Here is a 13,795-nt window from a genome sequence, read left to right as displayed (position 1 = left end):
CATAAAAGAAATGGTACTAAAAGTGCCTAATAATAACTCACATTTTTAACTTGTAGTCTCCAAGACTCCCAAAGAGTGTCTGATGCATATTGAGAGTGTGCATGGTACAATGGAAAGAGCCCTGGCTCTTCAGTCCAAGAGTCCCGAGTTCAGATTCTGCCTCTGATGCTTACAACCTGTGTGACCTTGGGGAAGTCTCCAAGTCATCATATCTGGGCATATTAAAACTTGTGAAGGGGGCACCCCTGGCAACTTGAGAGAGACAAGTTTGGGGAAAATGAAAAGGATATCAGTCCCACACAACACAAAGTAAGCCCATGGAACACCTGCCACTCGCTCAAAGAAGATTCTAAAAGGGTTTACATCAAAAACAAAAGCTGCCCCGGCCCACTTGGAGTTACTGAGGGGAACTGGCATGTTTTGTGCTCACATCGACTAGTCACTGTCCATCAATGAGTCCCTGGGGAATGCCGGTCCCACTATTACATCAAATTAATGTCAGTGGCAGCTGATTCTATTACCATCAATAGCAGCAGTACTCATGGGGTGGTGGGGAGGGTGCATGTGAAAGGACCCCTGGACTTTGGGTTAATTCCAAGGACAGTGCAGTCAGTGAGGCTGTCTGAAGGCCCTATTCCAAATGCGGGATCAGGGGACCGTGGAATGGTCTGGAGCTGAGTGGATGTGGGGAGTGGACAAGTGTGAACAGAAAGCCAGGGTCCAAGGAAGTGGCGACCCTAGGAAGAGAGGGGTGAGCTGACTCAGTTGGCAGAAGCGGTGAAATGGAGAAGAAATGAGGAAGACTGGGTGGGGAAGGAGGCGTAGGGAAAGAGGATGGAGCCCAACACCCCTTCCACTTCTGGGAGGAGGAGACATTAGGAAATGTGGGCAACATAAAAGCAAAAGAGGGCAATAAAAATTGGTTTTAAGAGAGAAACCTGCCTTCCCAAGGTTAACTTAATTCTGTGTGTGTTTTCCATGTCCTTAGGTGGACGCATGTTGTCTCCCTTAGAGTGTAAGCTCTGTGAGGACAGAGAAATTCTGCTTCTGTCTCTGTACCCCACAGCCTAGTGGAGGGCCTGGGCCTTAGTCGGGGTTCAATAAAATCTAGAGTGATTGTGGGAGAAAGAAAGGGGAAACAAAGAAGAATGTCTATCATTGAGCCAGAGATGGCATACTAACTCCCTCTCCCCCAACTGCTTTATGGCAGTACAGTGGATAGAGCCCAGGACCAAGAGTCGGGAAGAGCTGAGTTCAAATTCGGCCTCAGACATTTACTAGCTGTGTAACCCTGCACAAGTCACTGTGCCTCAGTTTCTCATCTGTAAAATGGGGATAATAATATCTCCTTGCCGTGATTATTGTGAGGTTAAAATAAGATGTATAAAATGTCTGGCAAATAGTATAGCATCCCATGAAGGTAATGTAGAAAACAAAGATATCAATACAATAAAATAATGCACCCCTCTCTCCCATGCAAAGCCCCATCTTGCTGCATCCAAAGTATCGTTCTATGAAAATGTATCGGTGCATATTACCAACGCTGAGGATGCTGGCATCCTCCCCGTCCCCTCTGGACTGCTCACTCCCTCTCATGTCCAGGCCTGTTCATTTTTGCCTTCTTACTATTTCATGAACATGCCCCCTTCTCTCCCCCGATACTGCCCCAACCCTGGTGGAGACCCTCATCACCTCACTCCTAGATGACTACAATAGCTGCTGGGGGGTCTGCCTTCCTCCGGTCTCTCCTGCTGCTAACTCCCAGATGAAATCCACACCCACGCACACACTCTCCCCTCTCTAACAAGATGTGGCCAAGCAGTGAGGGCCGGACTCAGTCCACTTTCAAGCTATGTGCTAAGCACCGGGACACACAAACGAGCAGGCAGCCCCTGCCCCCAAGGAGCTCACCTTCTAGACAACACACAAAAGGGAACTCTAAGAAGGTGGGGAGAGAGACGGCGACATGAGGGCCATCGGGGGAAGTCAGAAGCACGGCTGGGAGGGGTACAAAGCCCAGCCAGCTTGGGCTCATCCCCCAAAGGGAGGCCCTGGAAGGACCTCACCCGTAGGAGAAGGGAGCCCGAGTGATGGGGGGAAGATGTAGGGCAAAAGCAGCTGAGTCAAGGGGGCAATCTGCAGGTTCTGCCCAGGGTGGAAGGGAACGATCAGAGGGCAGCAGGATGTATTGGAAGAAAGAAGCGTTTCTAAATGGCAGTTGAAATGCATCCCTCAGCCACCATGAGTCATATGTTAATCATTTTCTATGGTATTTTTTTAGTTTTTGGAGATCTCACATGGAGCACTCTCAGGGGCTGACCGACTCCTCCAGCTTTAGGGTTTGGAGCATCTATTATTTCTATTGCCTTCAGTTTGAGCCCGCACCAGCTAGGTTCTACCATGTGTCAGGTTCAGTTCCTTTTAACACAGAGCTGCTTTGACAAAAGGGATATTTACTTGGAAGATAGAACAATAAAAATGTACAGACATCATCTGCCTCCCTGTTACCTTGGGGACACACTCTCCCCCATTCCATCTCAGTCTCTGGAGAGAGTAGGCTCCATTCAGTTCAGTCCTACATAGCACTGATCCCATCAAATGAGATATTCATTGTATGCTTAGTCCAGTGCTTGAAACATAGTAGGTGCTTAATGAATGCCTTGCCCTTTGCTATTTCCTTCCCTGCAGGGGCAGCCAGGTGGTGCAGTAGATAGAGCCAAGAAAACCTGAGAATAAGTCTGGCCTCAAGCACTTGCTAGCTGTAGGATCTTGGGTAAGTCACTTCACCTCTATTTGCCTCAATTTCCTCATCTGTAAAATGAAGATGATAATAGTCCCTTCCCCCCAGGGTTGTTGGGCGGATCAAATGAGATGGTCATTGTAAAGTGCTTGGCACATAGTAGGTGTTTTATAAGTGCTGGTTCTTATTATTATCCCCACCAAGTTCCCCTTCAGAGGTGGCCAGAGAAGTCCTTGCCTCAGTTACCATTGGACTGGAGCCCTGAAGGTCCCTCCTTGGTCCTTGAGGCATAGATGCCAGACCTGGATTCTGGAAGGATGGGATGAAGAGGGAGACTCCATTCCCTCTGGGCCTTGGGGTATCAATGCGTGCTGGCTCACAGCTCAGCTCTGGACTTAGGACAATGGGACAAGGCTAAAGTTGGCCAACAAGCCTTTGTGAAGGATGAGCAGCCAAAGAGCCTTGTCTTCATCCTGTGGATGGCTGACCAAGCCAGTTCTGAAACATCTACACAGGCTCCAGTCTCTCTCAGAAACATGCATCATCCTAATTCTCCTAGAACCTGGGAAATCCAGTTAGGAAACCTAGAACTGGGCTTCCCAGGTTGTCCATGTTGACAGATGCCATCCTGGGTGCTCTGCCCATGCACCAAACCCCATCACCCTGAAATAAAGCAAAAGGCTTGAACCCAAATCTTTGCTTCTATGAACTAGAAACATTTGAGAGACAGTCTCTCTCTTAAGAGAACCCAGGAGCTGTACAGGTTTGAAGAAAAGTGATTTTTATTTTCATTTAATAAAATAGGCTGTGTAAAAAAATATAATAAAATAATAAAACTAGCAAAAACCAGCCAGCCCACCTCTAACATTTAGTGCAAATCCTGCCATCCCAAAAGGGAGCCATCGAGGGAGCTAGACGTTGGTCTCAAGTCCAAGTAACCGTCCCATTCGCTCCACATTCTTGTCTATTGTCGCCCGGCAGGTTATCTCCTTGGCACACTCCATTGGAAACCAGCCCCTTTCACCGTCCCGCAGCCGTTCACCTTCATACCAACCTGCAAGGAAAACCTGACAATCAGTCAACTGCTAAGTGAGTGTAGAGGACCGACTCATCTCCCTGAGTTCAAATCTGGCCTCAGACTAGCTATGTGACCCTGGGGAAATCCCTCACCCTGCTTGCCTCAGTTTCCTCATCAGTAAAATGAGTTGGAAAAGGAAATGGCAAGCCACTGTAGCATCTTTTTATTTATTTATTTATTTAATATTTTTAGTTTTCAGCATTGATTTTCACAAGAGTTTGAATTACAAATTTTCTCCCCGTTCCTACCCTCCCCCCCACTCCAAGATAGCATATACTCTGGTTGCCCCATTCCGCAGCCACCCCACCCTTCTGTCACCCCACTTCCTCCCATCCCCCTTTCCCTTACTTTCTTGTAGGGCAAGATAGATTTCTATGCCCCATTGCATGTATATCTTATTTCATAGTTGCATGTAAAAACTTTTTTTTGAACATCTGCTTTCAAAACTTTGAGTTCCAAATTCTCTCCCCTCCTCCCTCCCCACCCACTCTCCCTAAGAAAGCAAGCAATTCCACATAGGCAAAATGTGTATCATTATGTAAAACCCTTCCACAATATTCATGTTGTGAAAGACTAACTATATTTTGTTCCTTCCTATCCTATCCCCCTTTGTTCAATTTCCTCCCTTGACCCTGTCCCTTTTCTAAAGTGTTTGCTTTTGATTACCCCCACCCCTATCTGCCCTCCCTTCTATCGTCCCCCCTTTTTTATCTTTTTCCTCCTTCTTTCCCGTGGGGTAAGATACCCAATTGAGTGTGTATGTTATTCCCTCCTCAGGTCAAATCCGATGAGAGTAAGATTCACTCATTCCCCCTCACCTGCCCCCTCTTCCCTTCCTACAGAACTGCTTTTTCTTGCCACTTTTATGCGAGATAATTTACCCCATTCTATCTCTCCCTTTCTCTTTCTCTCAATATATTCCTCTCTCATCCCTTAATTTGATTTTATTTTTTTAGATATCATCCCTTCATATTCAACTCACCCTGTGCCCTCTGTCTATATGTGTGTGTGTGTGTGTGTATTCCCTTCAGCTACCCTAATACTGAGGTCTCATGAATTACACGCATCATCTCTCTATGTAGGAATGTAAACAAAACAGTGCAACTTTAGTAAGTCCCTTGTGATTTCTCTTTCTTGTTTACCTTTTCATGCTTCTCTTGATTCTTGGGTTTGAAAGTCAAATTTTCTATTCAGCTCTGGTTTTTTTCACTGAGAAAGCTTGAAAGTCCTCTATCTTATTAAAAATCCCTATTTTGCCTTAGAGCATGATACTCAGTTTTGCTGGATAGGTGGTTCTTGGTTTTAATCCTAGCTGCTTTGACCTCTGGAATATCGTATTCCAAGCCCTTCAATCCCTTAAAGTAGAAGCTGCTACATCTTGTGTTATCCTGACTGTGTTTCCACAATATTCAAATTGTTTCTTTCTGGCTGCTTGCAGTATTTTCTCCTTGATCTGGGAGCTCTAGAATTTGGCAACAATGTTCCTAGGAGTCTTCTTTTTGGCATCTTTTTGAGGAGGCGATCTGTGGATTCTTTCCATTTCTATTTTGCCCTGTGGCTCTAGAATATAGGGGCAGTTCTCCTTGATAATTTCTTGAAAGATGATATCTAGGCTCTTTTTTTGATCATGGCTTTCAGGTAGTCCAATAATTCTACTTTCCAGGACAGTGGTTTTTCCAATGAGATATTTCACATTGTCTTTTATTTTTTCCTTCTTTTGGTTCTGTTTTATAATATCTTGATTTCTTATCAAGTCACTAGCTTCCACTTGCTCCAATCTAATTTTTAAGGTAGTATTTTCTTCAGTGGTCTTTTGGACCTCCTTTTCCATTTGGCTAATTCTGCCTTTCAAAGCATTCTTCTCCTCATTAGCTTTCTGGAGCTCTTTTGCTATTTGAGTTAGTCTATTTTTTTAGGTGTTATTTTCTTCATTTTTGGGGGAGGGGTCTCCTTTAGCAAGTCATTGACTTGTTTATCTTGGTTTCCCTGCATCACTCTCATTTCTCTTCCCTATTTTTCCTCTATTTCTCTAACATGCTTTTCCAAATCCTTTTTGAGCTCTTCCATGGCCTGAGACCAGTTCATGGTTTTCCTGGAGGCTTTTGATGTAGGCTCTTTGACTTTGTTGACTTCTTCTAGCTGTATGTTTTGGTCTTCTTTGTCACCAAAGAAAGATTCCAAAGTCTGAGTCTGAATCTGAGTCTGTTTTCGCTGCCTGGCTATGTTCCCAGCCAATCACTTGACCCTTGAGTTTTTTGTCGGGGTATGACTGCTTGTAGAGTATAGAGGACTTTGTCCCAAGCTTGAGGGGCTGCGCTTTTGTTTTCAGAGCTTTTTCTACACAGCAAGCTCTGCCAACTGCCAACCTGGACCACGACTCAGATCTGAGCAGACTCTGCATTCCCGCTGGGATCCGCCACCTAATTCTTCCCACCAGTGGGGCCTGGGGCTAGAAGCATCTGCAGCTGTAGTTCTGTAGCTGTACCACCTCCGCTGCCCCCAGGGCGGTGGCCAAACCACAAACTCCTTTCACTCTGTCCCTGCAGTTTTTCCCCACTAACCTTCTCTGTTGTCTTGGGTGTTTGTGGGTTGAGAAGTCTGGTAACTGCCACAGCTCACTGATTCAGAGTGCTAGGGTCTGTTCTGCCTGGCTCCTGGTCTGGTTGGTCCAGGTGCAGCCCATGCTGGGCTCCGTTCCACTCTGCTCCCAGTTCCATGCGATACACCTTACCCAGCAACCATCCAGGCTGTCCTAGGCTGGAGCCCTGCTTCCGTCTGCTATTTCGTGGGTTCTGCAGTTCTAGAATTTGTTCAGAGCCATTTTTTATAGGTGTTTGGAGGGTCCTGGGAGAGAGCTTTAGGCATGACCCTGCTTTCCAGCCACCATCTTGGCTCCGCCCCGACTCTAGTATCTTTATCAAGAAAGCCCCAAATGGGGTCAAAGAGAGTCAGATAGGACTTAAAAGAACTCAACAACTATGAGTTAAGACCTGGGCTGGGTGCTAGCTATGGGGAATACAAGAAGGCACAGGAGTTGTTCCCTGTCTCAAGGGGCTTGCAAATGAATTTTGTTTGTATTTCTCTTATTATTTGTGATTTGGAATAGATTTTCATTTTGTGGTTATAGTCTGTAGTTTTTCAGTGAAAAAAATGTTAGCTCTCATCCTTTGATTACTTGTCTGTTATGGACTGATTTGGGGTGTTATATGCTTGTGTCCATTCCTGTCCATTTTGGATATTTGATTTATTGATGATCAAAGATTTAGAGCTGAAAGGGATCTAGTCCAAACGCTTTATTTTACAGATGAGGAAACTGAGTCACAGAAGTTTAAATGGACTGCTCAGGATCAGAACTGTAGGAATAGCAGAGCCAGGATATAAACCCAAGGATCATATGCTTGGAACGTGGTGATTCGATCCCCATTTTGTCCAGCCCCCTCATTTCACAGTTTCAGAAACTGAGGCCCAAAAAGATTAAGTGACTGGCCCAAGGTCACAAGAAGTAAGTGCAGAAGCAGCCCTTGAATGCAGAAGCTAACCCCAAATCAGCATGGATTATACCACACAGTTACTACACCATATGCTCTGCTGACTTTTCTAAATGTTTTAGGAAAGAAAGGATTCAGTTCAGTGGATTCTTTAGGAAATCTCTTCCTTGTACAAATCCATGAGGAGTCTATGGTCACGTAAAAAGTACAGTGCCCACGGTCACCTGGCTGGCTCAGTGCCTCCTCTGAGGCATGCTTTCCTGGCTTTGGGGTTTAACCAACATATTTAAAAAACAATCCTACACTTCTGTTAGAGCCAATTATCAGTAGTCCCAGCCCCTCCCCACCCTCAGAGGTGGTCAACAGGCTCTCAGAAGGCATGAGGAAGAGACTTGCTGACCTGTACGTCTCTGGGAAAAGACCTGTGGCCGATAACATGACTGCACAAGCTGACACTCTGTGACATAAGAGAAGAAACTGAAAATGGAATTTTTTGGCCTTGAATCCACCTGAGTTCTGGGGAGCAGCCGCATTCCAAAGAACATGTACCCACCGTCATTGACATTCTGGTAAACCAAGACCACGTCCGACACCTGGAGGGACAGCTCGTCCGGCTGCTTGGCTGTGAACGTGCGGATGATTTCCACTTGGGTCAGCACTAAGGGGAAGAGAGAATGCTCTGCGTGAACCTCGAGGGAAACAGGAGTTCTTGGATGAAAAGAAAATCAGTAGGATCTACAGCTACTCTCCCATCCTCATTAAGCCAGGAAATAGAAAACTGTGTAGGAAGAATGATAAAGTCATTCTAACTTCTTAAAAAGTTCCTGTTATCCCAGGCCAACCTTCTCCTTTTTTCAGATGGGCAAAGCAAGACCAAACATCTTCCAAGACTGAGTGTCTAAGTGTGGCTAGGCTTGAACATGGCACCTGATGGGGAACAAACCAACCAACCATGAGGATACTGGGATATGAGATGATCCTGCATCGATGGGATGCCTAGAAACACGAACTTGTCTTGGGGATGGAAAGGAAGGACAGATGATGCTTCAATGGCCATTCAAGAAATGTCCACCAGGGGGCAGCGCTTCTCAGTGAGCCCCCAAATCTCCTCTACTTACTGGTCCGGTCCAAGCTCTGCCGGTCGCTGCTCTGACCCAAGGCAGTTATCCAGCGGGCTCGTTCGCTCCTAGGAATAAAAGAAGAAAATCAATTTCCCAGTCTCAGTAGAGCTCCTCCATTCTAGATCCCCAACTTGTTGCAGTGAAGTCCTGGGACCTGAGTTGAAATTCCTGTCTCTCTGGCTTGGCATGCCAGGCAGAGCACATGACTTGGAACCAGGAAGACATGAGTGTGAATCCTGCCCTAGATACTTACTAGCTGCATTACTTGGGCAGGCCACTTAACCCCTAAAATGGGGATAATAACACCACTTACTTCCCAAGAGTGTTGTGAAGGTCAATGAGATAATCCGTGTAAACTATCAGACACAGTCTTTATGCCCTGACCCCTTCCTGCCTTCCCAGCCCGTGCCCACTCTTCTGCCTTCTACATCCTCTATGATGGAGGGACAATGTCATTCCCCTGACTTCCTGCCTTTTTATTGGCCAATATTGTCTGGCACCCTCCCCCTCCTCACCTCCACTTCTAAGCAGCCTGGGCTTTCAGCCCTAATCTTAGAAGCCTTCACAAGCCCCATCTGCCTCCAGCCTTCAGTGGGAGCCTTCCCACTGAGATCACCTCCCACTGACACTGTAGAGGTGTTGTATGGAGAGGATTTGCACGTGGGAGGGTCTCCCCAGTCAGAATGAGACCCTCTGAGGTCAGGGCCCTTGTTTTTGTCCTTCTTTGAACCTCCAGCTCTTGGCACAGTGGTGGGCATAAAGAAGGCTTCAATGGATGTTCACTGTCTGCCTTTCTAGCCTTCCTCCCCGCACCGTAGAGCCCAGGGACACTGTTACTGTCTGATCTGCTCTTTCTACAACACAAGTTCCATCTCCCCACCTCTGTGCTGGCTGTGCCCCCTGTCTGGAAGGCTCTGCCCCCTACCCGCACCTCTAACATCCCTGACTTCCTTTGAGGGTTGGCTCAGAACCCACCTTCTTCAGAAAGTCTTGTTGGGTCTCCCAGACGCTAATTCCTTCCCATTTCAAGGGATTTTCCGTCTCATTTACATAGCGCTGTGAGGTGAGCAAAGCATTCTACAAATAGTGCCCCATTGCATCCTGACAGCGACTCTGCGAGGTAGAGGCTCTTATTTTAACTTACAGATGAGGAAATCAAGGCAGCGACAGAACTCAGGACTGCCTCCCCCACCCACTGTAACACCACACTGCGTCAGTGAAGGCGGTCAAAGTTAGAGGTCTGGATAGAAATAAGATTTGTTTTTAAAATAAAGGTCTCAAACAAACATTTTAATTGTTAATGTCTGTTGTGATTTCCTTTAATGGGGATATATATATATACACACATATATACATATACACGTATACACACACATATATATACATATATATATATATACACACACATATCCATATATATGTCTGTGTGTGTGTGTTCGTTTGTGTGTATGTGTACATATATACACCCCTATACATATACATATATACATACTCGAACATATATAAATACATGTATGTATATGTTTGTGTATATATATACATACCCCATATATATAGAAATACATATACATGCCACACACATGTTTTTTTCCCCTTTGAAACTTCAGAGTAATTTGAAAGTCTCTGATCTCTTAGTAAGGAGAATGACCACTCATTCAGAAGGACCTGAAAAAAGCCACTTATTGCCTCTCTAAATACCCTTGCAGCACAGTCAGGTTTTAAGCACCATTTCTTTCCATTTTTGCAGGCTCTAGGACTGCCACATGACACAATATGCCCCAAACAGGCCTGACTCATCCCTCTCTTACAAATGCCAAGGTCTGTAAATGAGCCATTAGCTGTCTCCCCTTCTTTTCAGGGCTATTCCAAGCTCTGGAAGAAAACCTGAACTGCAAACATTTGTAGCCAAGCCTGTGTCTGGTGCGCCCCAATGCCAGTTTGTTGTGCGTCTCCATTTTCCACCAGGACAGATACAATCATTGACTTTTGTGGAGGGAGTTGCCCAGATGCTGACAGAGTCCCGAAATGACAACCCCTTCTCTGAGATTGGCAGAGGGCAGAACAAGACAGTTTTTTGTGGCTGTTGTGTGTGGTGGAAGCTTCTGGAAATTGCTCCACTGAAGCCAGGTCTCCTTCTCCCCACTTTGATACTGCCAGACTCTATAACATCTCCCAGGGGTATGGAGAAGCCTGCCAGAGAGTTCAGATTCTGGACTATGGGGACCACCACGGAGAGCACCACCAAGCCTCTTGTAAGCTTTGTACTACATAGGAAAGAGGCTAAGAAGGAACTCTAGGAACAGGAAAGTCAAGCCTTTCAACCCGGTGGGGACCCAGAATGCTCATTACTTTCCCAGTGTGAGTCTGTGTGAACCAGGGGAAGGAATGGTAGATTCAGAGAGTTCCAGGCCTGGTTCCACCTCTACCTCAGTGACCTTAGGAAAGTCCTGTGACCTCTGAGCCTCAGTGTCCTCATCTGTAAAAGAATTTCATCCAGGTGCCGTAAGAGGAGCCATCTAGCTCTAGGTTTATCTGACCCTGGGCGAGTGGACTCTTTGCCTCCTCACAGAAGAGGAAGAGCCATGTGTCCTGAAGCCAGCACTAGGGATGTGCCATTTCACCAGAAATATGAGTGAATTAATCATTTCTTGTGGGTAAAACACTTACAGCTGCAAAACACATGCATAACACACAAACACACATGTGGGCAAGGAATCTGTCGTGGTCATTTTGCTAGGAGTTACTAGCAAGTAAGACAAAGATTCACTTTATAGCTCCAAGATGGAGGTGCCATGTCTATCCAACCCTAACTCTCAGTTGGTTCGAGTGGACCACAAGGCCATGGGGAAGCATTTGATGAGGATCGTGGTCCTGCTGTGGCAGCCAAGAAGCAGAGGTCATATTTGGCTGTGTTCGGAGACAGAATGTGCACAGCCAGGGAGGTGGCTGCCAACTGGATTCTATACAGAATGGGAGGGAGCAAGCATTTTTAAAGCACCTACTATGCACCAGACATTGTGCGTTATCCTGTTTGATCCTCACAGCCACACTGGGAGGTACATGCTGTTTTTAGCCCCATTTTATAGTTGAGGAAACTGAGGCAGACAGATTAGTGACTTGCCCAGGATCACACAGCTAGTAAGTATCTGAAGCTGGATTTGAACTCAGGTTTTCCTGACTCCAGGCCCAACACTCTATCCACTGAACCACTTAGATGTGTTGGGTTCAGTTCTGGATGCTGCATTTTAGGAAGCATATTAATAAGCTGGAGAACATACAGTGGAAGGTATCCAGGATGGTGGAAATTCATGCCATATAAAGAGCCATTGAAGGAACCTGAGATGTTTGGCTTGGGACAGAATGTTTAGGGGAACCATGGAAGGACCAGAAAGTAAAAGGGGAATAATTGTGTTTGACTTGTCCCAGAAGTAAGAGCTAGAGTCAGAGACCAAGAGGCTGATACGGACTTGGTGTCAAGACCAATACTGACATGTAGCTCTATCCCAATGCGCAAAGGGCTGCCCTGGGAGGTGGGGGCCTCCCCTAGGCAGAGATCTTCAAGCAGAGGCCCGATGACCAATCGTTGGATACTTTGGAGAGCAGACACTTCTTTAGGAGACAGGCCAGACTGGATGGGCCCTGTGGTCCCTTTCAAGATGAAATTCTGTGATACAAGCAGTGTAAAGGGATGCTACGGGGCCTCATGGAATGATGAAGAGGAAGGATTCAGAGAGACAAGAACAATTTGTACGAGCTGATGCAGAGCAAAGAATGCCAAGCCAGAAAGTCCCCAGTAGAATGGAGGCTGAGAATGACAGCACCTACTCAGCTGTAGTGGGATCTCCCTTGAAGGTCTGCATGAAATTACGCGAGAGAGAGGGGCTAAGGGACGTTTAAACCTGAACTATGTGGAGAGTGGGAGGAGCTGCCGAATCCCTCATGATCCCAGGACTGCTGTAAGGATAAAGGAAGAAAGTATTCCTCAAGTGCTCAGCCTGTGGGAGCTCCTTAGCAGATGTTTGTTTCCTTCTTTCATTGTTGAAGGTATCAGACAGGATAATGTAGGTTATTTTGCCCCTGTTGAATATTGCATCAGTGTCAGCTAGCATGACCGCCATTTTTCCTGTTCCCGCGCTGCCATTCTGCCCTTTCAAAGTCTCCTTCAAAGGTGATGAAGCAAAAGTGTTGGATTTGGCATCCAAGGGCCTGGGTTCAAATCTCTCTGCTGCTTCCTCCCTAAGTAACCTCCTGGGCTGGGCCCTGCCTGTCCTGCCTCACTGGGGCTTGGGCGGCACAAAGAAAATAACGAATGTTAAAGAACTCTGCAAAGCAGAAAAGCATTTTATAAAGGTGAGGCATCATTATCCTTGTGCTTATATTAGAAGCGGCAGGGGGAAGAGGTCCGGATGTGGAATCCAGAGTCTTGAGTTCAAATCTTGCCTGTCGCTCAATGTTTGTGTGACCTTAGGCATATCACTGAACTGCTATCGGCTTGTTTTCTCATCTGCAAAATAAGAAGGAGGGTAAACCAGATGCCTCTAAGGTCCCTCCCACCTCTAATACTATCAATCAATAATCCTGCAATCCAAAAATTGACTAAGTTCAACCGTTGACAGGCATTTTCCCATGTAAACTTTTTCTTCCTGAGTTTGTGGTTGATTTTTTAGGCCCCTGAAGCTCATCTCACCATTTACAGTTTTATGAGATCATCATTTGTTTCCTGTTAATTAAACCATTAAGAGCAGCAGGAAAGAAGCAGAAGAGCTCGGGCAGACAAAGCCCCTTTCTCTGAGGGGCCCAGAACCGAGTTCTGTGGATGGTTTACAACAGGCCTCCCTTTCATCACTCCTTTTGTTCTCTTTGTTGGGAAAGACAGAGGAAAGGGAGGCAGAGGTTGGGGAGAGGGTCATGCTGGATCCCAGGCTAGAAGGAATGGTGTCCCATCTGCAAAAAGCACCAGGAGAAGGTGTATCCTCAAAAATCTGATCTAATGGACACAGAGCTCTGAATTCTACTGTAAACTCAGGAAGCCGGTGATGGATCCTCTGCGCCAAAGGCCCCAATATCTCTGCCAGCTGCAGCTGCTTGGGCTTCCCTGCAATGAGCCCAGACAAAGGAGACCTCCGGCTCTCAGAGCCTTCTAGGAAGATGACGAGGATGGGGAGGAGGGCTGAGGAAGTGACTGTAGTAAAACATCCTCACTTTAAAAAGACGGTGCCCTTCTGCACTTTCCACCAGATTATACCATTGTCTGGTTCACAATCAAAGAGTAAACAGCCCAATAAACAGAGACAGCGTGCTATATTTGGATAAGACATTAAAACTTTTTTTTCAGTTGAGCAACAAAAGAGATTTAAAAGTAAGCCGA

At 46.2% G+C, this 13,795-nt stretch overlaps 1 protein-coding gene across 1 annotated transcript in view; it reads right to left on the bottom strand.

Moving 5' to 3' along the window:
- Positions 1-3,507: 3,507 nt before the first annotated feature.
- Positions 3,508-13,795, bottom strand: part of ARHGEF26 (Rho guanine nucleotide exchange factor 26) — a 133,322-nt gene continuing 123,034 nt past the window's right edge. Inside the window, exons 12-14 of the mRNA XM_036754579.1 lie at positions 8,425-8,492; positions 7,860-7,964; positions 3,508-3,794 (exon numbers count right to left, since the gene is read on the bottom strand). Of these exons, the coding sequence (XP_036610474.1) occupies positions 3,652-3,794; positions 7,860-7,964; positions 8,425-8,492 (316 nt within the window). The 3' untranslated portion in view covers positions 3,508-3,651. The remainder of the gene's footprint in view (positions 3,795-7,859; positions 7,965-8,424; positions 8,493-13,795) is intronic.

Source organism: Trichosurus vulpecula, chromosome 4, assembly GCF_011100635.1.
Source record: "Trichosurus vulpecula isolate mTriVul1 chromosome 4, mTriVul1.pri, whole genome shotgun sequence".
NCBI classification, from domain to species: Eukaryota; Metazoa; Chordata; class Mammalia; order Diprotodontia; family Phalangeridae; genus Trichosurus; species Trichosurus vulpecula.
This window is presented reverse-complemented; position numbering and strand designations above follow the sequence as displayed.